Source organism: Globicephala melas, chromosome 9 (genome assembly GCF_963455315.2).
Source record: "Globicephala melas chromosome 9, mGloMel1.2, whole genome shotgun sequence".
Lineage (NCBI taxonomy): Eukaryota > Metazoa > Chordata > Mammalia > Artiodactyla > Delphinidae > Globicephala > Globicephala melas.
Genome location: NC_083322.1, coordinates 85,755,223 through 85,781,666, shown reverse-complemented (window position 1 = coordinate 85,781,666; position 26,444 = coordinate 85,755,223). Strand labels below are relative to the sequence as shown.

The following is a 26,444-nucleotide window of genomic DNA, read 5'->3' as shown; positions in this document are numbered from 1 at the left end:
GCCAACCTCAGTCCTCTCCCGGTGCTCCGACAAAAGCCGGAGCCTCAGCTCCCAGTCCCGCCCGCCCCGGCGGGCGAGCAGACAAGCCTCTCGGCTGGTGAGTTCCGGTCGGCCCAATCCTCTGCGCTGGAATCTGTCTGCCTTGCCCTCCGCACCCCTGTTGCTGTGCTCTCCTCCGCGGCTCCCAAGCTCCCCCCCTCCGCCTCCCGCAGTCTCCGCCCGCGAAGGGGCTTCCTAGTGTGTGGACACTTTTCCTCCTTCACGGCTCCCTCCCGCTGGTGCAGGACCCGTCCCTATCCTTTTGTCTCTGTTTAGTTTTTTCTTTTGCCCTAACCAGGTACGTGGGGGGTTCCTTGCCTTTTGGGAGGTCTGAGGTCTTCTGCCAGCGTTCAGTAGGTGCTCCGTAGGAGTTGTTCCACGCGTAGATGTATTTCTGGTGTATCTGTGGGGAGGAAGGTGATCTCCGCGTCTTACTCTTCCGCCATCTTCCCGGAAGTCTCTACTCTGTTTTTTATAATGAGGTATAATTTACATTCAGTAAAATGAACACATTTTAATTGTTCCTCACAGTGAGTTCTTCCCATTGTATAACCCACGTAACCACCACATGAAACAAGATACAGAACATTCATATCGTCCCAGAATGTTCCCTCATGCACTGTGAACTCTTTCCACCAAAATAGGGTGGCATATTTTAATATAAGGTTAATTATGAGGCTTGTATTTTCCCCAGAAGAAGAGAAGAGCAATGATGAAATTGAAATCTCAGGGAAATTTTCCTTTAATATATAACCCTTTCAAAATTGTCTTCTAATTAGCACAGTTACTCTGAGAATATTCATTATCTTTGAGGAATTCAGAAGTTGCTGTTTCCCAACCACCTGAGGGCCGTGTGTATGCTGACAAGGCTCTGTCAAAGGATTGATTCACCTTCTGTACAATTTCAGGAATACGATTAATGAATCGAAATTGTGTCACAGCCACTGGACTCCAGTTCATAAGCCACCTGATTTATGATAGTTACGGATTTGCATTTTTAAATGTTCCTTTTGCTTGAAATAGAGATTCCACTGTGGTTTTGGTGGGGTTTTTTTTACAAGTTTACTCACGTATTTTAAAATGTAAATTGAACTGGCTTTAAACTTGCATTTCTAGAAAGATAGTGGTACTCTGAAGACATCTTTTATTAACCCATTTCATCTTGTCAGAATGATTTAAATGTTTTTTCTCTTGACTACTGAATATACTCGCAGGAAAATGGACCTGAGTAAAGTTAACTTTTGTTCTTCACTCCTTTGCTCTTGTGTTGCCAATAGTCCTGTAAGGTTTAGGTTCTATCAGAAGCACTCAGATACTCAGTGGGCAATTGACAATTTCTACCTGGGCCCTGAATGCTTGGACAACTGCAGAGGCCATGGGGACTGCTTAAAGGAACAGTGCATCTGTGATCCGGGATACTCTGGGCCAAACTGCTACTTGACTCACACTCTGAAGGTAACGTTAAAGCCCCTGAAGGAAGCATGTACTCTCATTGCGGACCGTGCATCAAGAACCAACTTAAGAGTGAGACTAGGGGCTTCCCTGGTGGCGCAGTGGTTGAGAGTCCGCCTGCCGATGCAGGGGACATGGGTTCGTGTCCCGGTCCGGGAAGATCCCACCTGCCGTGGAGCAGCTGGGCCCGTGAGCCATGGCCACTGAGCCTGCGCGTCCGGAGCCTGTGCTCCGCAACGGGAGAGGCCACAACAGTGAGAGACCCACGTACCGCAAAAATAAAAAAAATTAAATAAAAGAGTGAGACTAATAATTTATTACCACATTCTTTGGGGCCCCCAGTCAATAAGTCCTTTGTATGGAAACTTTAAAAATATGTATTAGGTTTAAGGGTTCTGGATTCCTAAATCAATCTCCAAGGTCGGGGGCGCGTACTACCAGGGAGAACAAGATAATCAGGGAATATTGGGGGGAAAGTGCTAAAACTGTTTTATTTTATCTTACTCCTTTAAATTTTCAATTTTTGTTCATGTTTCATAGAAACAAAATAAAGTACAAAAGTATTTTTATATAATATATAAATAAATAAGTATATTTTGAGAGTACATGCTTAAGTAACGTTTTACCAGTAGGAGTATTACTATACTCAACTTTACAATTGTTTTATTTTAAGATTCTAGATTTTAAATTCCAATTATTAAACATTATTTAAGCAGTTTAAATGATCTTCAATATATGATGGAAAAGAATACTATGGATGTATCCTGTTGGGTTTCTTTTAATATCTTTTGGAAAAGCATTTGAAATCAGCTCTAATTCTTTTCAAGTCCAAGATGTAATTCTGTATTGTCTTAACTATTACATAATTATTCTTTAAAATTGTTACTTTTAAATACATGCCACTTAATTTTTTCCAGACTTTCCTGAAGGAACGCTTTGACAGTGAAGAAATCAAGCCTGATTTATGGATGTCCTTGGAAGGTGGAAGTACTTGTACTGAGTGTGGGATTCTTGCAGAGGACACTGCACTCTATTTTGGGGGATCCACAGTGAGACAAGCTATTACCCAAGATTTAGATCTCAGAGGGGCAAAGTAAGTCAATTTTTTGTTATTTTTGTCACAACTTAGTAAGTTGGCCCCCGAACCAGAACGCGTGTGGAAGAAGCTGTTATCCAGGACTTGAGTAGACGATTTGTTCTAATTAACTGTTCTGACGGATAATATGTGCTTGCGTTCAGATTCCTGCAATACTGGGGGCGCATCGGTAGTGAGAATAACATGACCTCCTGCCATCGGCCCATCTGCCGGAAGGAAGGCGTGCTGTTGGACTACTCTACCAATGGAGGCACGTTTTGGGGGTGAAAGCCACGCCCTGGAGCAGATTGCCACATTCCATCCAGTGCCCCTCAGCAGAGTCCCTGCAAAGCTTTGCTGACCTGGCAGTGCAAATAGTGAAAGCCACAAAGAGAAAGCTACAGACCTTAGTTGCATTACACGTTCTATATATGTGTGACTTCTGTGTTATACAAAATCTACCCAAAAAGGGACAAGAGAGAAATCACATTAAAAAAAATAAACTCCAAACTTTATGAATAAAGAAAATAATCACGATGCTTAGCTGAAGCTTGATTATAAATGATACAATTAAGAAATAAATTTTTGCTTGGTCTTCCAAGTAAAAGATAATTTTAAAAACATTTTAAAGTGTTTTAAAAAGCTTTTGTGTGAACAAGCATGTAATAAATGCTATAGAAGAGCTACAAGAAAACGTCATTAGTTGTGAAAAAAGATAGTCAATTCGTGAGTCTGTCACACTTTTAACAAGATTCTGTTTCATTATTTTGAAGTAGCTGAAACCAGGCCAGTAGTACCATGAGGTCTTTAGAAAATCAGCTTTAGCAGATAGGTATCATTCTTAATAACTGGCAGATAAATAGATGACCCCGAAGTATTTTAGGGTATTCAAAAAGTGTTTTCTTAAGTAACGTAAACGTTCCACCTACTCTCTTATCAGTTGATGACAGAAGCTTCATATTCGTCCAACAAATCACAAATTGCATAGAATTATAATAGCTATATTTAAAAATACTAGGAGTTCTTGTCCAGAAACATGCAAAACATGGGTGTTTCTCATTATTTATGAGAAATAATGCATATAGGAATCGAGAACAAAATTTTAGAAGCAGAAAGTATATAATTTTTACTTAAGTGTTTCGATTTGTGGCCAAGTATTTCTAAATACCCTTCTTCCCCTTATGTCATCAGCCTCATTTTGAAGCAGTATGTATAAGTGGGGAACACTTATATTAAAGTCAGTGAAATCAGTTCTCATTATCTGGCTGAAGATTTCTTTGGGAAATTTACGGTAACTGCAGTATACTGGTGGTTTGTGGTGTTTTTTCCAGATATGTTACTTTTTTGGTGTATTTGCTTTATAGGAATTACTTGGACTTTGCTCCATGAGATGGATTATCAGAAATACATTTCTGTCAGACACGACTACATCCTTCTCCCCGAGGATGCCCTCACCAACACAACTCGACTTCGCTGGTGGCAGCCTTTTGTGATCAGCAATGGACTTGTGGTCTCCGGGGTAGAGCGTGCTCAGTGGGCACTAGACAACATTTTGATTGGTGGAGCAGAAATCAATCCCAGTCAACTGGTCGACACTTTTGATGATGGTAAGAAACAAGACATTGAACAATCTTTCCTGTGAGTCTTTTGTCTGATTATGTCTTTACATGAGTTACTATATGAAAAGCCTTTAGATGAGTTCCTAGCACATATTTACTGATCAACGAATGTTAGCTATTATTTTGCCCAATAATTTATACATCTTCAAGGTTGGCTGCTTGTTGAAATGTCAACTAAGAATTTATGTTGAAATGTCAACTAAGACTTTAATAAATCTCATTAAAGACAAAATGTCTCGCTCTAAGTATAATTTGAAATTTCAGTAGCCCAAAATAATTTCTGTTTCTTTAGGAATTTCTGTGCAGAGATACACATTGTATTGGTTTGAAAGTATACCAGGAAAAATTTTGCAGTGGTGAAAGTTACCGGTCTAGCAATTACATTTTAAAAGTTGAGTAATCATTGTCCTAGCATTTAATAATCTTTTCTAGATGTGATTTCTCATCTTGGATTTGTATATTATACCAATTAAATAAAATAAAAGTCAATCTTAAAGAGTAAGCAAAGAGCTAGAGCATAGACATTCAGGTAGTTCAACACTAAACCAATTAATTCAAGAGAATAACATGCCATATTGCTTCCAATTTACCTTAACAGAAGGCACTTCCCATGAAGAAAACTGGAGTTTTTACCCTAATGCAGTGAGGACAGCAGGATTCTGTGGCAATCCATCCTTCCACCTCTACTGGCCAAATAAAAAGAAGGACAAGACTCACAATGCTCTCTCCTCCAGAGAACTCATCATACAGCCAGGATACATGATGCAGTTTAAAGTAAGGGGAAGCAGCTCTTCCAGAGTCTGCATTACATTTCAGGGAGGGGGTATAGAGAGAATACTTATTTGAACAACTCCAAGGAAATGATTGATTTCATTCATTAAAAGAGACTTTATCAATAAAAGAAGTTATCTTTCACAAAGACCTTTATCTTGTAGGATTATTTGAACACAGGTTAAAATCTAAGTATATTGGGACATGGCAAGAAATGTAACTGTATTGTATCTCAGATATGTAATCTTGAGTTCACTTTTCCAAACTTGGAAATAAAAAGCTCAAATAGGCACATCTGCCTGTTAGTTTCTTTGTCTCTGTCCCCCCTTTCTGTCAGTCTCTCTCCTCCATTTCTCTACCACTTTCTCTTTATGCCTATTTCATACATCAAGCCACTTTGCTTTCTTTTTTTTTTTTTTTTTTGCCATACGCGGGCCTCTCACTGTTGTGGCCTCTCCCGCTAAGAAGCACAGGCTCCTGACGCGCAGGCTCAGTGGCCATGGCTCACGGGCCCAGCCGCTCCAAGGCATGTGGGATCTTCCCGGACCAGGGCACAAACCCGTGTCCCCTGCATCGGCAGGCGGACTCTCAACCACTGCGCCACCAGGGAAGGCCCACTTTGTTTCTTTATCTATCCTTTTTCATTATGTCTTTCCATTTTTCTTTTGTCTCTGACTTCCAAAAACGAACCTGTACATTAGCCCAATTGGAACTTCCCAAATCCTCAAAGATTTGAAAAGGACTCTCACTTCTTAAAATTGCATATTTTATTCATATAGAAGAATGGAAGGGAAGGCATAGGAGGTAATTAATAGACAATTAGAGAGAAAGATAAAGCAATATCAATTAATGTCTTTCTTACTGAAGAACACACTAAAAAGGGGCATTACAGAAATGCAGTTTATTACTAGATCATTTTAAAGAGACAGATCAGTTCTAATACCCTTTTTTAAAAAGATGTGCTATAATCACAATTAATAGTAAGAATCCTTATCAGTATAATAAAAATGTATTCACAGCTGGGAGAAGGGGAAAATCAGGACTTATTATGTACAGGGTTTCAGTGTTGCAAGATGAAAAATTCCTGGAGATATGTTGAAAAAACAAACAAATTTTCTGGTTTCCTCAGCTCTGTATTAAACTCTCCTTCAGAGACTGTAGGGTGGTGAGGCAAGCCCCCCAAATGCTACCACTCCCTCAGGACTGTCTTTAACTTAGTGACATGAAGGATGCTCAAGGTCATGTCCAGTGTTATACCACCCCTAATTCCAAGCCATGTCCCTTAAGGCTTTCCCTCTACCAGGCTCACATCAGAGCATTTTTTGATTAAGTTGGTTGGGACCTCCTCTTTTGCTTCTTCTATCAACCCAGAACTGAAGAGACTGAAATTTTCTCTAGCCAAGTCAATTTGTTTCATAAAAAAAAAAAAGCTTGTCCCCAGAAATTTCATGATTAAAGTGCCCCTAAATCTGCATTTTTACAGTCACCATAGAATGGTTACCTGTGTATGTGTGGCTGAGGTGCTTTGCTGTGTGCCTGAAACTGTCACAACATTGTTAATCGGCTACACTCCAATATAAAATTAAAAGTTTAAAAAATAAAGTCACCCTAGACTTTCTAAACACCATATCCATAACAGCTTTCAGCTTTCACCCATTCCTCATTTTTCCTTTTCTTTGTACTATTTGGCACTCTTTTCCTTGTCTTCTCCAGCTCGTGAAATTCTCTTTGCTATTGGCTGCTGCTTCTCCTCTTACCTTCTTGATATCCACGTCTGTCTCCTTTTTGGTTCCTCTTCTTCCCTCAACCTGGTAAATATCAGCATTTCTTAGTACTTCTCCCTGGCTTTCTTCTCTCTTCACAGACATTCTCACCTTTGGAAACTTCATTCATCCTCTGGCTTCAAATATCACACCTTTAAGAGCAACTCCCAAATCTGCATATCCAACCTTGACTGGCCCATCAGCAGCCAATTCAGTACTTTTAATAGCCTGTGTACATTTCTACACCTCTGCCTTACTGGCACCTCAACTCAACATGTCTAACGGTGAACTTCATATCTTCCTGCCCCATGCCCACTTCTCTTTCTGATTTTCCTATTTCTCTTGATAGCACTGCCTGTCACCTATTCACTGGCTCTAAATTTTAATTTAGTCTTTGACTTTTCACTTTTCACATCTAATCAGTTACTACATCCTTTAAATTCTAACTCCCAGTGTTCCTGGCACCCATCCCATCTCCTCTGTTTGCACTATTACCACCTTTATTCTGGCCCTAATTAAATGAGTAGGCCATTGAGTAGTCCTTTCCTTTCTAATCTCTCTCCACTCCCACCTGTCTTCAACAGCACAGTCAGATTGATCCTTACAAAGCACAGCTTTGAGCCCATCATTCCCCTGTTCATTAACCCTTAATGACGCCCCACTGCCTACCAAATTAAGATCAAACACCTTTGACTGCAACTCATGGTCTGTCAAACTCAACCAGTCTTTCCAACCTCCTCCACCAATATTCCACATACTCTACACTTAGACCAAAACACACCACACGCTGCACTCCAGACATGCCACAGTGCTTTCCCACCCAAATATCTTTCTCCTGTCTCTACCTCTCAGACTCTCCCCATTCTTCAGGGACAGTTCACATACACTCTACCTGATGAATTCTTTTCTATTTTTTTAATTGAAATATATTTGACATATAGCATTGTGTAAATTTAGGGTATACACCATGTTGATTTGATACATTTATATATTGGAATATGATCGCCACAATAGTGACAATTAGCACCTCTATCACATCACACAATTATCTTTTCTTTTTGTATTTGGAATAATTTAGATCTCCCACTTCTGATGAACTATTTTCTAACCTACTTAATAAGATTCAATCTCTCCTTCCTGTGAAGCACCACAGCATTTTATTTGTATGGGTTCTGGTTTCCATTTCTACTGTTGGAATATACTTTGTATTCTATCTCTGAAACCAGGGTTGTTTTATGAATAAGCGTATAGTCTAAAGTTTTTAGCATTAACCTTCCCTACTATCAGCACTGAAATAGGACTTATTGAGTAGATGATTAGAACTTAAATTTGAATCACCAAATTTTTCTAGCATTTATGCATTATTGATGATTCAAGCATTTAATTGCACATAATATGGAATGCTTTTATTCACATGGAAATGGAAAAAGACTAGGAATAAATTTAAGTAATTAAAAATTACTGTTTTTAATTACAAATAAAAATTTAATGGTAGCATCAATGAAGATAGGATATCAATGAAAATGTTTTGAACCAATGATACTTTGTTTCTTTCCTTTAATTCTCCAAATACTGCTTTCCTTTTGACCAATTTATCTTCCCCAAATTTATGATTAATATGTTATACTAATTAAGTAAATAGAAATAGTATATTTTTAACCTTAATTCTCGTCTCCTTGCAAAATGGCATGACTTTAACAAAGCTCAAAAGAATGTGTTCTTGGTGTCCTGGCAGGCTGCTCTGTAAAAGCTTCTCTGAATACTTCTTGATTACTTTTCAGAGTCATAATGAACAGAGATGGGATTTCTAATTAATGAGAGGTATTATTTAATCTAGCCTGACACATATCGATTGTTTGCTTGTTTTAGATTGTGGTGGGTTGTGAAGCTACTTCTTGTGGTGACCTTCATTCCGTAATGTTGGAGTACACTAAGGATGCAAGGTTTGTGAAACAATGTTTTACATTTCCTCCAAACAAGAATATACAATTCAAATGTTTGTCTGTTTTTAAGGCAGCTGCTTACAGGGGAGCATTCTTATGTATTAAAAGTGGCAGTTCCTGTGTATACATGTAAAAATTTCATTTGTATAAAATTCACACACGTATCTTATTTTCACATTTTTCCTTCAAACCAAGAAAAATCAATGTTATATTACACGGCAGCCAACAAACTTTACATTGTAAGTTAAGTAAGACACTAAGTTTGTCCTCAAAGTAGAACCCTCTTTTATTCACGTTGCTTGTTCTCAACCAGCCCTAATAAAAATATAGATCAATGAAAGGTCTGAACATGCTCTAGCTACAGTCACACCTCCTAAAGCATAGTAGCAGTACTGAGCATCAGTCTGACAGAGGAAGTTTGCCTTGTTGGTGCTGGCAGGCCTGCCTCTCACCACCACTTTGAAAAATGAATTATAGTGAGAAAGTTTGGGTAGATAGAGAACTTTGTCAGTCGACTCCAGGTGTAGTTCTTGTAACAATATCAGTGGGAGGAAGTCGCTAGAATGCCACTCTGTTCCTGCCATCATTTTATTCTGTCATCTGTGAATATATTAATGTGCCTGAAAAGAGTTAGGATCTATCTCATATGAGATAGTTTTCAATTTTTCTTTTTATTATCTGTAATTATAAATATATATAGGAAATAGGAAAGTTACATTAAAATGTCTTAATTTAACCCAGCCCTAAAGCATTCCCTTGACATAAGACAGGTCATGTACTTCTCTGAAGAGCTGTCTAATGCAGCCTTTTTGGTTTCTGCAGGTCCGACTCCTGGCAGCTCGTTCAGACCCAATGCCTTCCTTCCTCTTCAAACAGCATTGGCTGTTCCCCCTTCCAGTTCCATGAAGCCACCATCTACAATGCTGTCAACAGCTCCAGCTGGAAGAGAATCACCATCCAGCTGCCTGACCATGTCTCCTCCAGGTAGGTTGCGTACTAAGGTCAACTTGGTGGAATCATCTGCCTGTCTCGGCAGAGCACATACAGTGAGGCGAGAGCAACTGATAAAATGAGGCTAGACTTTTAGTTGCAGCCCTAGTACCCTTTCCCCTCATCTCCCCCTCCTCTCACCAACTCATGCCCCTAAATGGCAATTGCATGTCCCAAGAAGAAATAGGATCTTGTCGGTAAATGATTCATACACGTCAGATTTTCTTTTGATTAAATACCACAGCACACACCAAACTCAATCACAGGTCCAGAGTCACAAATGCCCAGAGACTTGGACTTGGCACCGTATCTGCCCCGGTGTTCTGTGCCCCCAAAGGCTGTGCTGCTCCTCGCAGAATCAGTGCCCTCTGGGTTCTGCCAGGCTGGTTGGGTTACGCAAAGCTGCAGGGTAAATATAATGGAGCACAGTCTTCCTAGAGCAGCATTTATTTTCCTCAAAGATTTGAAAGTGATACACCACTACAGGAAAAATAGGTTTATTATGGAACAGAATAGGAAATTCACGTAAAATTTTCAGGGCTTTTGGGGTATATACTCCTAGAATGTGAGGGGTACACCACTCACCTCCACCAATCGGATGCTTCGGAGAGAAGTTTGGGAAGCCCTTTTCTTAGAAATAGCCCCCATTCCCAGAGGCTGGATGCTGGACGTAGCCGTGGAAAATAACAGCCTCCTGGATCCCTTCTGCTCTCTGTGGGACTTTCAGTGCAACCCAGTTTCGCTGGATCCAGAAGGGCGAAGAAACGGAGAAGCAGAGCTGGGCAATTGACCACGTGTACATCGGAGAGGCTTGCCCCAAGCTCTGCAGTGGGCACGGGTACTGCACCACCGGCGCCATCTGCATCTGCGATGAAAGTTTCCAAGGTCAGAATCCCATTTTGTCGTTCTTGACACAGGAGACCATGGAGTTCTCATCTCAACATGTGTGCAAAGGCTGCTAGGAAATGGATAGAAACTCTGGCCTGAGGGATTTGAGATAGATGATACACTCTTTGATCACATAGATATTTACCTCTGGCATGAATTACCAAGGTTAATTTTATGCTATGTTCCTTGAATTTTTAAAAATGCAGATTTTATCCTCCCAGGATATTCTATGGTACCTCACATTCTCCAACTTCCATATAACTCCCTGCTCCAACCCCTACCTTTCACACTTGATTTCCACTCTGGACCTCTCTTCTGCCTGGCCTGGCTGCCTGTCCCTAGATACTGGACCAATATTCCTTCTCCCTGGACCGGGAAAGGAGCAGCCACTGTCCTCCCAAGATGGAGCCGACAATTCAAGATGTTCTGTTTCCCAGGTCACTCTGTCACATACGAAAAAACCTTCATGACTCAAAAAAATATACTTTTACTGCTTGAATTTCCAGAGGCTAACTGTGTATTTGGGGCAGAGTATTCAGTCAACTCCTAACAGGAGCTTGCTATGTCAGCCTGTTTGAAGGCCTGCAGCCCTGCTTTCTTTTGATGCAATGTTTCTCATAGGTTTCAGCCTCTATGTTACAAAGTTCACTCTATCCAATTACCATTATACCCTTGGAGCCTAATAGCAATGCACAGTAAATCTTTTCTGAGTGAATCCTTGCACTGCCTCATCCTTTACCATTTACACAGTATCCACCAATACATTCAGCAGAGTCATTTAGTATTTATGATAGTCCCCATAAATTAGCTATGGTTAATATCATTATTCCCACTTTACAGGTAAAGAAACTGAGGCTCAGGGAGGTTAAGTGACTTGCCTGAGGTCACATAGCAAGTACATGTCAGTAAGAAGACCAGAACTCAAGTTGTCCTTTCCAGTCAGCCTTGCTGTCTCTCAGAGCTGAGAGAGTTATCCAAAGAGGACCAAATTATATAGCTTCCGCAAGGGTACAATGGAAGAACCCATCGATTTGAATTGAGTAGAATCCATTTAGATTTCTTGGTGGATACTACTTCCTTGCCTCCGAGTGAAATGAGTATGGTAAATGTAGACCGCTGCACATCTCTGAGGTTAGAAATGACTTAGCCGCCATCTTTTTCCCCTGGTCTCATTACCGCTGAGACCAACTGGGTCTGTTTGTAGATTAGCTGGAGAATGTGAACTTTAGGCAAATGAACAAATCAGATGTCTCACAAGGAGTCCTAGGTGTCTGGAATTTGCCCTCTTCTCTGATCCAACAGAGCTATGACCTTTTGATTTTGAACTGTTGTACACGTTGAGAAAAGTCGTGCTGTTGCAATGAAGGAGAAATGCGAAGACATACACAGTAGCTAAAGTAGCACCTTCCTTAAATGCCCATATTTCAGATCTGTGGTCTCTGAGAGACACTTCCAGTTTTTTATTCATGTATTTATCCCAGCTTCATGATGGAATATTTTATATGTGCTCAATATTGTGCTAGGTGCTGGGATCCAACAATGAATAAAATATAGACTCTGCTGTCAAGAATCATCAAATGTAAGAGCTAGAAGGAGAACAAGAACATGACTTATTTTCTGCTACAAAATCATGCTAGGGGACCAGAAATTAGGTTGTCTCTAATGCCGGGGTGAGATCACCCTCTGGAGATATGTCATTGGTAAACATACAGGCCCAACCAGATGCTGTAGTTTTTTAACAATGGGCTTATACAAGAAATAAGCACATTAGCACCTACATATTTTAGTAAACATTGACTCAAAGATCATGGTGTTTTTCAGCAACACAAGTCAACTGAAATAAAAGAGAAACATGTATTTCTGGGAGTCTATATCTGCTTGGTATTTTGTCATTCTTACAATAAATCTGAAATTGATTGGATTAAATCTGAAATTGAATGCTTGTTCTTAATCTTTGATGATTCTGCTTGTTCCAGCTAATTTTTGCAACTATTCCTTTCCCTCTAGGAGATGATTGCTCTGTTTTCAGTCATGATCTTCCCAGTTATATTAAAGATAATTTTGAGTCCGCAAGAGTCACTGAGGCAAACTGGGAGACTATTCAAGGTGGAGTGATAGGAAGTGGCTGTGGGCAGCTGGCACCCTATGCCCATGGAGACTCACTCTATTTTAATGGCTGTCAAATAAGGCAAGCTGCCACCAAACCTCTGGATCTCACTCGAGCAAGGTAATACAACTCCCAGGTTGTAGTCCAGACATAGAATCAGTCACAAGTGCCTCATTGTCTGCTGTCAGCCATGATCATGAACTTTATGGCACAGGTGTCATTAAGCAGTGGAAACCTAAATATCATCTGAATTTGGTATGAAAAAGCATTATATGTTTTCACAACTCAGAATTATGCTTTGCTTAAATTTAGTGTAGAATTACCTTGTATCTCTTCACACACACTGGCTGAGTGTTGGTAATGTAGGCATAAGCCTGGAGAAATGGCCAAATATAAGAAATGGATAAGTGTATCACATCAACATGTTGAACATCGTGAACTTATACAATGTTAGAGGCCAGTTGTATCTCAATAAAGTTGGCAAAAATAAATAATTGGTTATGAATAATCTATCTAGATAATTTAATATGGAACATATGCAAGCATGTAAATATAACTGTGAATGTGAAGAAGATTCGTAGTAATGCAAACATACATATTCCTGTATTTAGCATATGTAGCTATAAAAGGAAGTGGAGGACCGATGGCTGGATGGCTGGGAACTTTAAAAGTTCACATGCTTTCTGAGCTGCACGGTAATGCAGAATAGAGAGGACAGAGAAAAAGAGACCCAAGAGGGTTCCTTCCCCACCTGCCCTTCCCAGCTCTACCACCTTAGCCAGAACAAAAACAGCTTATTGTCTGTGTAAATCAAGAAGAGATTCCAAGGCTTTATAAAGGTTGCAAAATACTAGACTACTCACTGAATGCTGAAAAGTGTGTGAGTATTTTTGAGAATTAAATGTTGGGTTAGTTGGAATGTAGATGTTTACTTGAAGCTTAATATTAGTAATGTATTTTCAGAGGCAGAAAGGCAGGTTGGGGGGCCTTCAATATGATAAACAATAAAAATATTAAAAAATTAATTCCTGTAGAGTAACCATATAACTAACCATAGACGCCAGAAGTTGTTGTGTCCACCCATCCCCAATTTTTTTCCTACCAAAAAGATGTACCTCATCTAGATCAACCTGATGTCTTCCTTGACCCCATATATAGCTACAACTAGCCACTTAGTTAATGATTGCACACCATGTCATGCAAGTAACTTTGCTTTAAATTAATTAATGCATTTAAATAATGCATTTACCAGTTTAAGTCAGGCTCTTTATTTGACCACCTGTTAATCACTAGGAATCTTACGAGGATAGATTTCCTATGTTTAAAAACTGTATCTTCTAAGGGCAAAGATGCCTGTGAAAAACAAAAGGACACCTCAAACACGATAGCAGATATTGTCCAGAGCCTGTGCGTCTAACTCAGTTTTCCCTCTGCTCTGATCTCCAGACATCCTTTCCTAAAATAAACATGATGATTTATCCTTGTCCAGATTCTGTCCAGCTTGAAGCTATTTGTAAAAAGCATGTAGCATAAATACTGTGGTTTTATTTCTTGTCCTCTCCATGTCCTCAGCTGCCTATTTGGCCCATATCACTTTGCAGAGAACAGAAGGTGTTTCAGGAGAAATACTCTAACTAGATTTCTAATATCATAAGAAGAAAAAAGATCTTTGAAAGTCAAAATTTTCACCGTGTAGAACACCAGCCTTCTGGGCTTATTTTTCATATGTATGATGTAAAAGATAAGTTCAATAAATTTTGTTATTTATGTGACTTAGTCATAAGACTGGATGCTTCTATTTTTTACTATATTATGAACGTGAAAATTATGGACTTTAGGAACGAGAAAGATAAAAAAGTAGAACGTATAACTCCTTGAATACTTCCTGACTTTTGTTTACACGTGGTTTCCCCTGTGTTTGTTCAGCAAAATCATGTTTGTTTTGCAAATTGGGAGTACATCGCAGACAGACAGCTGCAACAGCGACCTGAGTGGCCCCCACTCCGTGGACAAGGCCGTGCTGCTGCAGTACAGTGTCAACAACGGGATCACCTGGCACGTCATCGCGCAGCACCAGCCGAAGGACTTCACACAGGCTCAGAGGGTGTCCTACAACGTCCCCCTGTAAGCGGTCAGAGAGCAAAAGCATGGTGTCACACATGATCCTAACAATAAACAGAGTTTGGTGAAGTTACTGAACCAGCGCCGCAAAAGTAGGTGGTGGCAGAACCAAGACTAATCCAGATCTCCAGAGTTGTGTTACCGTTTTCTATTAGGACAACAGGCACAACTGGGAGCCAGGATAAGGTCGAGAGGGAAGAGAGAAAAGCAATTAAATACAAGGGTGTGTTTGCATATTTCCCTCCCAGTAACCAGTGTTTCTAGTCGTTTAGGAAACAACATTTTTAATCTTCTGTTGGGTACACCGGTTTAAAAATTTGCTGAGGATAGGCAGCTTAGTCAGTTTTGCCTGGCATGGTACCCCAGCGTCTAGTACGGTGCCCGTCACATAGAAGGCACGTCACATTTGTTGACTAAAGATGTGACTCTTCCAGGTACTAGTGGAGCAAGGGGAAGAAGGGAGAGACATGTAGAAGGATTGCAAATCCTTGAGTAGCCAATAACACTTGATGCTGCTTAGGAGAATACTATGACCTGAGCAAATCTAAATTCCATACCCAAAGTTATGTTGATTAAGATTAGACTATTGTAGTTGAAGTCTGGAAGTCACCTACCAGAAAGTTCTCTGTGTTCTAGTGTTTAATCTCTCTGTCCTTCTATCTGTGACCCAGGGAGGCACGGATGAAAGGAGTTTTATTGCGCTGGTGGCAGCCACGCCACAATGGAACAGGTCATGATCAATGGGCTTTGGACCATGTGGAGGTCGTCCTGTGAGTATCTGATACATAGCATCTCATGTCCATTTCAGAAAGGTTTGAAATTTCTTTGATATGGCATGCTCCTTAATTCAGTAAGAACTGTCCCTGATGAGAAACCCCCATGGGACCACTTTGGCTTATACTCTTCCACAATTGCAAACTACAGCTCTAATCAACAGTGAAATAACAAAGCCCCAAATATAATTTAATATAACTTAGAAACTTCAATAAGCAAAGGTTTATTTAAGGGTTTGACAATATTAATTAAATTGCATCGAACAGAAGTCTCCAGGTAAATGGGAAACAATGCCTACTACCAGATCTGAGTTACCTTATAAAATGGAATGACATCCTGAAAAGAAAAAGGATCTGTACTGGTCTATGTACAGAGTATCACTAGGACATGTGCCCAATAACAAACACCTGTCCTAGCAACAGATGCCTGGGGCATTCTTCCATTTAATGACATGGTCAAAACGAGAAGAAAGAATTTGTGGTTTCAGATTCCTCGTGACCGATCCCAGCACCTAAGAAATCAAGGGTGTTCCCCATGGTTTTTCCCATAGAATAAAGTTGTCAGCGCTCTCACCTAACTGGGTTGACTGTTCCACAGTGAGATGACTTGCTTTTTCTCTAACAATCTAGTTCCTGTAGAACTGGAATGCTTATGTCTCGACGGGTTCGGACTGATGGCTCCAAGTGGTTGGCAAGGAGAGGCGAATCTTCTCGGTAGATAGGTTCAAATGTTCATTCTGTTTACCAGATCGAAAACGAAATCAGTCCCTTGGCTGATTTCAGTCATTTTGAAAGCAAATTTAAGTGATTAATTGGTAGGAAACCTACCAGATTTGTTTTCTTTCAATCATAGCCATGAGCTGAATCTTTCAGTCTTGAGTTAGCCCTCGTCTTAGTTTTCACTGAGGCACCTGCTTGCATGGCATCCATGTCAATCCCCAAATCCAAGAGCAACCCGGTTCCTACACAAGCTCCCACTGTGCGCTCTGCTGCTTTGGACAACTTGCTGGGCTCTGCCTCCATAAGATAAAGTTGAAGTTTAAAGTAACAGTCCAGACTCACTTGAATCTATATTATGAGGCTGATGTTTTACTTAGAGTTTGATTTCCTCAGACTGCATTATTCCAGGAGAATAGACTAACCTGGGCTCTAAAACGAATGATGTATGGTAAGTTCAGAGAGAGCGAGATCCAGACAGACCAAAACCCAACCCTCTAGCCATTATGCTCTGGCTACTTTCCTTTCAGAGCAGCACTTCTCAATCTGATTGAACATCAGAATTACTTAGGAGCTTTTGGAAGCATCAATGAGTGTCCCGATGTCCATGCCCATACCTACGGGTTAGTTGCTTTAAATTGACCTTCAGTGAGACCTGAGCATCGGTCTTTTTTAAAAGCACCTCAGTTCATTCAAATAAACTGGTTGAGAATCAAATTTAGAGTCAATAACCAGTTTTTATCTTTCAAGTCTCTTGCCAAGACAGTTTACATTAATGGGGCTTCCTGTGCCTGACAAAGCATTACCAACTTTTATGGAAAGTTCAAAGCTTGACAGTCCTCAATAGAAGGCAGGATGCTAATACTGACCTTGGGTAGATACGACAATTGTTAACATGTCATGTGTTTGAAAGGATATTTCTTATCCCCCCATCCAACCAAGCAATTGCAGTTACCCATTTTGGATTTCAAAGGCATATTATCACCACAGTTCCCTCCCGTGTACTAAGATTAAAGAGTAGGTGGCGTCAGAAGTACAAATATACTCCCTGGTGTAAAATAACCCCTTTACAATTTGGGAGCAGAACAGAGTTGACCTGCTGCCTCAGAGGTTCTCACCACACAGCTCCCCAGGGAACCTTCTGGTATACCTGCTGTTGGTATTAATTTTTATAAGCAGTAACCAGAATCATGATATTATTACAAGAATAAGGTCAGATTATATAAGATACCAGAAACCTAGCATTTCTGGTATTCTTCTGGAGCAATAATCTGTATTTATAAATACTTCACTTTTATTCCATCTCCAGAATTTTAAGACTTCGAAGAATTTAGCACGTAGGCACCTGTCTGCTCTTATTCTGCATGATTGTTTCAAAGTCTCAGGGCACTAAAACATTTCAAATGAGAAAAGAGCATTGCCACACATGCAGAGTATTGCATGACTTGAGTTTTATTCAGTCTTCTGGTGAATAATTTTAAATTATAACTTTACACGTGTAACCGTAAAATTTTATATATTTATATAAATATGTGTGTGTATTTATATAATATGTTAAAATTCGTTAAAACTAAAGGAGTCACTTTGTTTTCCTTCTTTTTTGGAAAGAAGAAATACTTCATAAAGCTGAGTTCAATCAATGAGTTGTTTAAAAAATACGGTACAAAGAAATTATATTTTCAGAACTATGTTTTTGATGTTTTGCTCTTGTCTTAGGCTTTAATATTTCTATGCCACTGTATTCTTTCAAACTGCTTATTTTCAGAAGAGTCGCAAAAAGTTTTAAGGCATTTGCTAGTTAATATGCCCTTAGTAGCTCTACAAAACAGTTACTTTAATTCATTCATTTGATGAGCTTAAAAATGAAGTTCCAGATAATTCAGAAAAATAAAATATAATAATTTTTCCAAGTGTCTTGCAACCAAGTAAAGCACAAAGAAGCCAGCCAAGGTTCATGTCACAATTCACAAATATTACTAATTATAACTTTGCTGCAGTAGATGTATATTTAGAAATGGAGAGGTGGAATACTCCCATAAAACCCTATTAAATTCAAAATATCCTCCTAATTAACTATACTTTTGTATAATAACACTTAGTTATAGGAACTAGTAATGTTAACTCCTTAAGTGTGGAGGGAACAGGAGGCTGAGGTGCATATCTCAAGAGATACAAGCCCTGCCTAATTGAATGCCACAGATAGGGCAACTAATATGTTTTTTGCAACCAATGGTTGGGGGTATACATTTTTAGAACATATTTTCTTTTCTGAGTAAAGATTGGCCCTAATCTAGCTTTATTACCATAGTTTAGCTTTTGTGCATGTGCACTAAGGACACATGCTAAAAACTCCTAGAAAGAAAAAACTGTGGTCACGCATGGTATCTTGAGTCTAACGTCAGTACTGCCCATAATAACCAAGAAGATACATGAGTTTGATGAGAAAAAAATGTAGCACTTTTGAAAATATTTCAGAGTTTAGGAGTACATCCTAAATGAGCAAGATAGAGAATATATTTTTAATTTAATGGTTTAATTCTAAAATACTCCATCCAGAAGGATTTGAGTTTCATAAATATGGATATACAGAATAAGCCCCACACCATAAAGATAAAAACCACAGTTTTAGCATTTAACAAGCGAAGTCACTTATGCCTTATGCTTGTTTGAGAGTGTAATCTCCCCACTCTGATGATGTTTTTCAATAAAACCTGCACATGAAAAGCACTTCATGATGATAAGCCCTTGCTAATCTGCCACAGAACAGATGAACTGAATTGACAGATCACTTTTTTCCAGCCTCACTAGCTTACAAAAAGTCCTCATCCGTAAAGTCTGAGTGATGCAGCTTAACACAGTCATTGACAATCAAGCATCAGAAACCTAATTTTTCTGAATTCATTGGCTAGTGTAGAATATTTGTTTTTCAGTAAATGTTTTTGAATACATTTGGGCAGATCCCTCACAAGATCCATGCTGGTGGGGTTCTTCTTAGGATAAAAGGGAATCCTTTGTCTTATTGCCGGGCACTCATCCTTCTACCCTAAGAATCTCCCTCACCCAACTCTGCATTTCATTCACACATCACATTTCCTGTGTACGTGTCTAAGTCACAACCTGTCATGTGTACAATGAAGCGGGCCAATTTTTGCATGTGTACCTTGAAAGCAAATTGCTCGGTAAAGAGTCAGCCTTTGTGAACTGATTTACTAAAAAGTGAATTATTACCACATTTGCTGAGAATTGGAAATGAATATGCTGCTAACTATGATCTTAAAGGCATTTATCAGATTTTATAATATGAGTTCCATCATGGCCATTCCCTCATGTATTCATTATCAAGATACTGTCACATTTTTGGCACAAATGATTTATGGAGAACAGCATATTACATTTGTTGCAAAGCATATTTATCCTTTATTAAATTTGTGTTGTTTGATATAGAGGACTTACGTATTTTTAAGAGCCCATTCCTTAATATATTCAGGAATAAGTATGTTCTAAAATGTAAATAATTGAAAAATCAAATAATAAAATTAATGGTAGTTATTAAACTATTACTTTCATATTTATACTTTATATGCAACATTTATGCCAAATGTAGTACTATAGCTACATGTACCTTGACATACGGTTATGAGCAAATATTGCATGTTGCATTACATAGAAAAGTTAAATATATGTATATATTAGGTATAGAAGAATAAGAAATAACTTCTTTAATTTTTATTTTCAAAAGAGATGAAAAATCCTATATCGCATCTAAACCTGATCAGACTTTTATGACTAATCACAGTGCTGCATGTGTTGAAAGGCATTTTTTAACTTGTGTTATATTTCATTATTTGCTGTCATTGGTTTTCCACTAGAGTAAGGTAAGTCTTCTTACTAATTCCGGGGAACTGTTTACTAATAGTTTCATCAGTGTTACCTACGTTAACTGAGAAGTTTTGTAGAAGACCTTTGCAACTGAAAAAAAAACCTGTGAAAACAAAGTTATATGGGATACTGAAATATACTGGAACACTTGAAACCTATAGATCATGTAAACTCGGAGTTCAGCCAAATTGTGGTAATTTTCTGATGTATACAATAAGGGGCACAAGAGCATAGATCAGAGTACCAGTCAGCATTCCTTCATTTGAATGTTTGACTCTGTGCCTGGGATTTTGTTAGGTGCTCTTGAAATGTTAACAGTTTGTAAGTTTGTTATGAGGGGAAAGTGAACATAGGAATGTGTGGAAAAGAGCTCGGGGCTTTGATTAAATGCAGTGTCTTTCAAAAGATCTCTTGTGCTGGACATGAGTGAGGATGCCTAGACTTCTTAATTCTATTCTAAGTTAAAAAACGAACAGGCAAAAGGGAATGGGTTTATTCATAATATTTGTGAGTTCTAGATGATATCCTTAGGTAAGATTGGCCTTTTTAAGTATATATTTCCATTTGCTCTCTAATAGAGATACTTTAAAACTTAGGAAAGAAGGTAAAATGTTTATCATTTATTAAACATCTGCATATTCTACTAGAAGCTTTCATTTAATCCTTACAATTCCCCAAGGTACACAATATCAGATATTATTCCTATCCCCAGTCAGCAGGGAAAAGAAAAATGAAACCTTCTACATTTGTGAGATATATGAGCCCACACTAATCTACATGTAGCCCTCCTGAAAACACATGGCCTTGAAAGTAAAATGTACTTTCTTTTTTATATGCAGGGCAGTTTCATTGATTAGTTTCAGTGGCAGCTTACCATTCTACTCTCATCAGTATTTCTCTGAAAGATAATGGCAGTGACTGGATTCTTATTTTTGCATTAATATAAAATATTATTTATTGTATCATTTTGTTTTGATGAAAAATAAATTACCGAACAGTAAAAATGCCTAAATTTCTGTGAGTTCAAATTAACTTCTGCCAAGTCTCTATCTTCCCCATTTCCTTTAGAATCAATTAAAAATCAGTCAAATTTTTTCATAATAATAACCTAAGATAGTGGCTCCAGTGAAGAAGAGCAGTTCGAGAGAACAGTCACTAGTTCTTGAAAAAACTTGCAATATCCGTATTTCCTATGCAGAAACAGGGAAACATTTTATTATTCCATATGCTGTCTAAAGTCCCCAAATTCCCTCAGTGATAATGGAAATTTAAGTTAGCATTTCCAAGAAGTCATCCTTCTCCCTTCCTGCAGTGACTTAACTCATTAATGGGAGTTTATAAATGGACCTAGTTCTATTCAGAATCAAAGCAAATTGACAAGTACTGTAGTTGATATGCCTTGGGATGAATATTACCTGCTTTCACTGGAATTATAATAAAAATACTTTCCCCTATAATCACAGTGAAGAAATAAATCCTTAAAATTTTCCACCACACCTTAATTATTTTGGTTACAAGTTTATCTATAACTATACATCTACATGTATCAAAACCAAAAATAGGCTCTCAGATCTGCTTCACAAAAGAAGATAATAAGCATGAGATCTTTAAACTTGTTTAACATTCCCCTAATGCCCAATCCTATAACTTAGACATTTTAGAAGCCACAAGTTTAATAACCATGACAGTTTATTAAATGGTCTTCGAAGCAGGCAGCACTTCGGTATAGCTTCCCATGGTGCTTGATTTTCAAAAGCTTATGAACTGGAAAAGTCTGCTTTGTTAGGTTCCAACTTAACTGTCTCCAGAGATATTTATGCTTTACATAACAAAATTACTAGTTAGTTTCAAGTGTGATTTGAAAATGTGGCCATTTCTAATGTGACTACAAAACACTAGACATCTATAGCAAATGCTGAGTGCATATCAACATTCGCAGAGATCCAAAGATATGCTACTGATACGAAAATGTATTCAAAATTAAAGGGTATCCAATGAATCAAAATGCCTCCTAAAGTAAAAGTCAGCTTCCAAGCTGGACTGATCGATTATCAAGGTATTAAAAGATCTGCAACCTGTTAATATTTATTTTCTCACATACAAAAATGAAGAATTTAAATCAGTCCATAGTAAGTAAATAGTTATATGGAGAAGTTGCTTTAACGCCATTAAACATGCACATCAACTTTTGTTCAAATTAAATGTTCCTTTGTTCCCGGATATTGAGGTCACTTTCATGTCCATCTCGGTCACATTAAGGTAACTAAATATCTTGAGTGTTCTGAGTTTATCTTTTTTCCATGTAAGATATTTTAACTATTTTAAATTCTCTTTGAGTACCTTATATCGTTAAATGTGTTTTCAACAGAATATTTTCATTGCTTTAACTTTGCAATTATTCCTTATAGTTAAAGAGTAATGATTTACAACAGGAATCCAATCAGTAAGTCACCATAAGTTCAACAAACATGCCTTGACCCCCCAGGGGTCAGGCAGGAGGCTCAGCGCTATGATGTGGGGCTGGAGGGAGTGGGGCCCATCCACGACACCCACCGCAGTTTAGTCATGGGGAGCCAAGATGTGAACACAAATCATCTCCAAGCAAAGCAGAAAGTGAGCAGTATGAGGGTTCACAGGAGGGGGGAACATCCCTACTGCAGGGGGTGAGCAAGAAAGAAAATGTGATACTTGAAAAATAAGTAGAAATTTGAGGAAGCTGTGTTGGGGATTGTCCAATAAGGCAGATGGAAGGGGCTCAAGGTGAGTTTGAATAGAGATGACTGTGTGAGGTGTAGCGGGTGAAAGGACTTGAAAAACAGAGTAAGGTGAAACATGTGGAGGACTTGAAATAGCTGGCGAAGTTGACTTACAAGGATTATGAATGGGGTTGTTTTTGTTTTTGTTTGTTTTGTTTTTTTTTAACAAGATAAAGCCAGCATTTGAGGGAAAGTTTGCTGAAACTGGTGCGCAAAATTAATTGTACGTATGTGTGGGAAGATACACACACACACATACATACAATTACACATTCGGTGATACTTTCTTAGTATTTCATAGTATCTTTTCAGTGGTGTTTCTTTCATAAGGGGAGAGAATGTGGAGGCTAGCTTGGGGGGCCACTGTAATAGCTCAGGGAAATTCAGGGAAAGGGCCACAAGATGTCCTAGGATGCTGGCAGGAAGCCAGCTAGTGCCAGTCCCAATCTACTGTGACCAAAGAGGTGAGAGGATTCTTTCTCCTGACACTTGATTAGTTCAGTACATTAGGTCGTTGTCCGTTTTTTGTAACTAGACTTTACATAGGCAGCAACTAGTACTTTTAGCAGCTAATGAATAATGGATACGTTCATTTCCTTCTTCAACTGTGACAGGGGAGCAAGGAGGATAGTCAAGCTACCTGAAGACGAAACCTGATTTTTTTCTTTTTCTCTACAGTGTCTTCAGAGTATATTTTGTTTCCATTCTATAGTTTCTAGTTAGCATTTTTATAGTATAGAAATCCAGGGTGAAAAGTTATTAGCACTTTATTTTGCAAAATATATATCAATGTGATGTCTTCTTTTTATCAAGTTTTCAGCACAGATACTATTGCTTTTTGATTAAACATATCTGATGAAGTTCACTTTATGCATTTTCCTTTGAGAGATTTTATTATAAATCTTCTTTTCGAATGATCAAACATCTAGAAAATCCTATTTTAAAGGTTTCTGTATGTTACAAGTGTTAGTATAATATCCTAGGTAAAACAGTATCATTTTACACCTTGCCTGGTCTGTTGATCATTAATAACTCAGAAGAATACACTGCTCGGTGCAAAATTATCCATTCCCACCTCTTCACCGTGACTCAAGTTCATGTCATATTGACTGACCTTCATGGTGATAGCACATCACATGACATTGTCCTGCTCCATACGCATTTTATGTTCCCATAAAATTAAGGAGGAAAAGACTTTAGGACCAGACAGTATTCAAGAGACTCAGTGAATTTGGAAAATACTAAGAGGCTCACACTTAAAAACCACACTTCAGTGCTACATAGAGACATGTTGTCACTCCAGTCCATGTGTGAAAGGAGTCTGATTCTTGTCAGTGACCTCATGGATAATGATCCTTTTTAAATTACATTTTCCATACCAGAACTTTAACAGTTGTCTCTACCAGTATCGTGCATATTCCTACAGGCTCCTAAAATCCATTTTCAGTATTTTTATCAGCTTCACGTAGAGTATGTATGCATGAACGTGTATGTACATACATGGGGGAATATATACACATATATTTACATATACATTGAATTATACTTTCTTAGTATTTTATGATCTTTTTTTAGTGGGGTGTCTCCTTCATAAGGCCATGTGTATAGAATATGACCCAAGCTGCTTGTTGTTTGAGGAAGGCAGTGGAATCCGACCTTCTGAGAAAAAAACTTACTTCCTTATTTTGCCCCTGAGACTGCATAAAATAGGAAGGTCAAGCTGATTCAGATAACAAGTTTGTTTTCCCTTTGTTTGTTTCTGCTTTTTAAGCTTTAAATGAAAATGTTTGCTGAAAGAATCAAATTATGCTTTCTACTTGTTAAAGGTGTATTTAAATAAGGTAATGGGTACAGCACACACTTTGTCTCAAATGAACTCCATCCAAGTAAATGTTTTCAGAAAGAGTTCAAGAATAAAATTAAAGATCCAAAGAGTTTCAGTCCACTTTTGCAATGAATCAAGAGAATTTACCATTTTTTCTGGTTTGGACCTCACTCATGAAAAGAAGGGGATTTCTTCAAGGCCAAAGGCAGTGAATTCAGGTGTCAGCCTTTAGTTCTTCTGTCCTGGGGTGGTAATGTCAGCATGACCTGTTAACCCTGAAAATTGTCAAATAAGTATCAGGGTAACTTAGGACCTAGACTAAGGTCCTAGATTGTGCTTTCAATGATGGGACTTACATGCTCTTTCTCCTTTCCCTCCCCTGCCTCTATCCTTTCTGATTTTAACAGCACTCGCAAACAAAATTACATGATGAATTTTTCACGACAACATGGGCTCAGGCACTTCTACAACAGAAGACGAAGGTCACTTAGACGATACCCATGAGGAATCAAAAAGTTTATTTTTCCTTCCAACTTGTGATGTGTTGTTTTCCGTTCTTTTAAATCTTGTACTGCATCTGATATCAGGAAATTTCTGTGAAGGACTTGGTGATTAACTGAAAGCCCTTCTCAAGACTGAGTATACACCACTTTCCCACACTGTGAACTAATGACAAGTGACTTATTTTCTCATAAGTAAATGTCTTCATGTTGATGTGTCTGTGCAAATTGTGATCTGTGGTAATATCAGTTACAGTGGCAGTATTGAAAATAAGAAATAGTTTAACAGAAAAAAAAAGTTTAAGCACAAAAGTTTAAGAGATTTTATGTTTAAAATGGCATTTAGTACAGTATTTAACATTCTTGGTCACAAAGCTATTTAAGTGGACTGTATTTCAGCTATGTATCATGTTTCATATGATTAAATTATCATTGTTTGTCCTTTATGTATTCTCTTCTACAATATAACAACACATTGACACTGTATTTACTTATGTTGCAATATTTTGCTGCTGAATTTCAGGCTACTTATATTCTGCAGAAAATTCATTGAAATACCTACTCAAGAAGATAGTTGTAAAGATATGGTATCTCCTTTAATACACCCCTTGAAATGTATGTTGGCTTAGCGTTGTTTTGTGGATAAGAAAGATGCCTGACCTTGAAATATTTTCTAATTAAAAATTGTGGATGAAGACCCTGTCTCCCACAAAGGAATTCCCATTTCCTTGTCTAAAGATTCTTTTAAAGTGTTCTGTGGCTGATTTACTAACAGTAACTGCCATTTTGTGTCTGTGGTAACAGAGTGATTTGTGAAACAGTGGATGTTTTCATTGTGTTCTCTTTGTGGATTGTTTTTCCTGCGGGTCATATTCATACCTTTCTGATGAAGTTGTACCAACACCAGCAACATTATAATGGCCCGGTAGCCCTGAACTCTCTATTAACTTAACGAAAAGGTTGCACTCTAGGGTGAACCATGCTAAAAGCCCATGCTTAAATAAAAATTATGTTCAAAAGCCATTGGAAGTTCATTTGTCTTTATTTACTGTTAATTAAATTTTCTGTAGGATTTGTAAGCCTGGTCAGGTTTGGAAAGAACAGTGTCAAATATATTTACTGTTTTTTTATTTTGTTTCATCATTGATAATAGCAATTATGAAGCCACACTCTCAATGTTGCCATTTTTCTCTTACTCAGTTTTTTTCTATTATTCACTCTGTAAT

At 38.3% G+C, this 26,444-nt stretch overlaps 1 protein-coding gene across 4 annotated transcripts in view; it reads left to right on the top strand.

The window, feature by feature from the left end:
- The window catches only part of RELN (reelin), a 522,413-nt gene extending 496,172 nt beyond the window's left edge, over positions 1 to 26,241 (top strand). Inside the window, exons 53-65 of one of the 4 annotated variants that reach the window (XM_060304789.1) lie at positions 1,317 to 1,494; positions 2,409 to 2,584; positions 2,731 to 2,837; positions 3,931 to 4,173; positions 4,784 to 4,959; positions 8,589 to 8,662; positions 9,485 to 9,646; positions 10,380 to 10,537; positions 12,548 to 12,767; positions 14,574 to 14,771; positions 15,440 to 15,538; positions 20,128 to 20,133; positions 25,126 to 26,241. In XM_060304789.1, the coding sequence (XP_060160772.1) occupies positions 1,317 to 1,494; positions 2,409 to 2,584; positions 2,731 to 2,837; positions 3,931 to 4,173; positions 4,784 to 4,959; positions 8,589 to 8,662; positions 9,485 to 9,646; positions 10,380 to 10,537; positions 12,548 to 12,767; positions 14,574 to 14,771; positions 15,440 to 15,538; positions 20,128 to 20,133; positions 25,126 to 25,222 (1,894 nt within the window). In that variant the 3' untranslated portion in view covers positions 25,223 to 26,241. Of the gene's footprint in view, positions 1 to 1,316; positions 1,495 to 2,408; positions 2,585 to 2,730; positions 2,838 to 3,930; positions 4,174 to 4,783; positions 4,960 to 8,588; positions 8,663 to 9,484; positions 9,647 to 10,379; positions 10,538 to 12,547; positions 12,768 to 14,573; positions 14,772 to 15,439; positions 15,539 to 16,171; positions 16,256 to 19,997; positions 20,134 to 25,125 lie in introns of those variants that run through there. The other 3 variants (XM_060304787.1, XM_030834331.2, XM_060304788.1) reach the window with 3 other exon arrangements.
- The last annotated feature ends 203 nt before the right edge of the window (positions 26,242 to 26,444 follow it).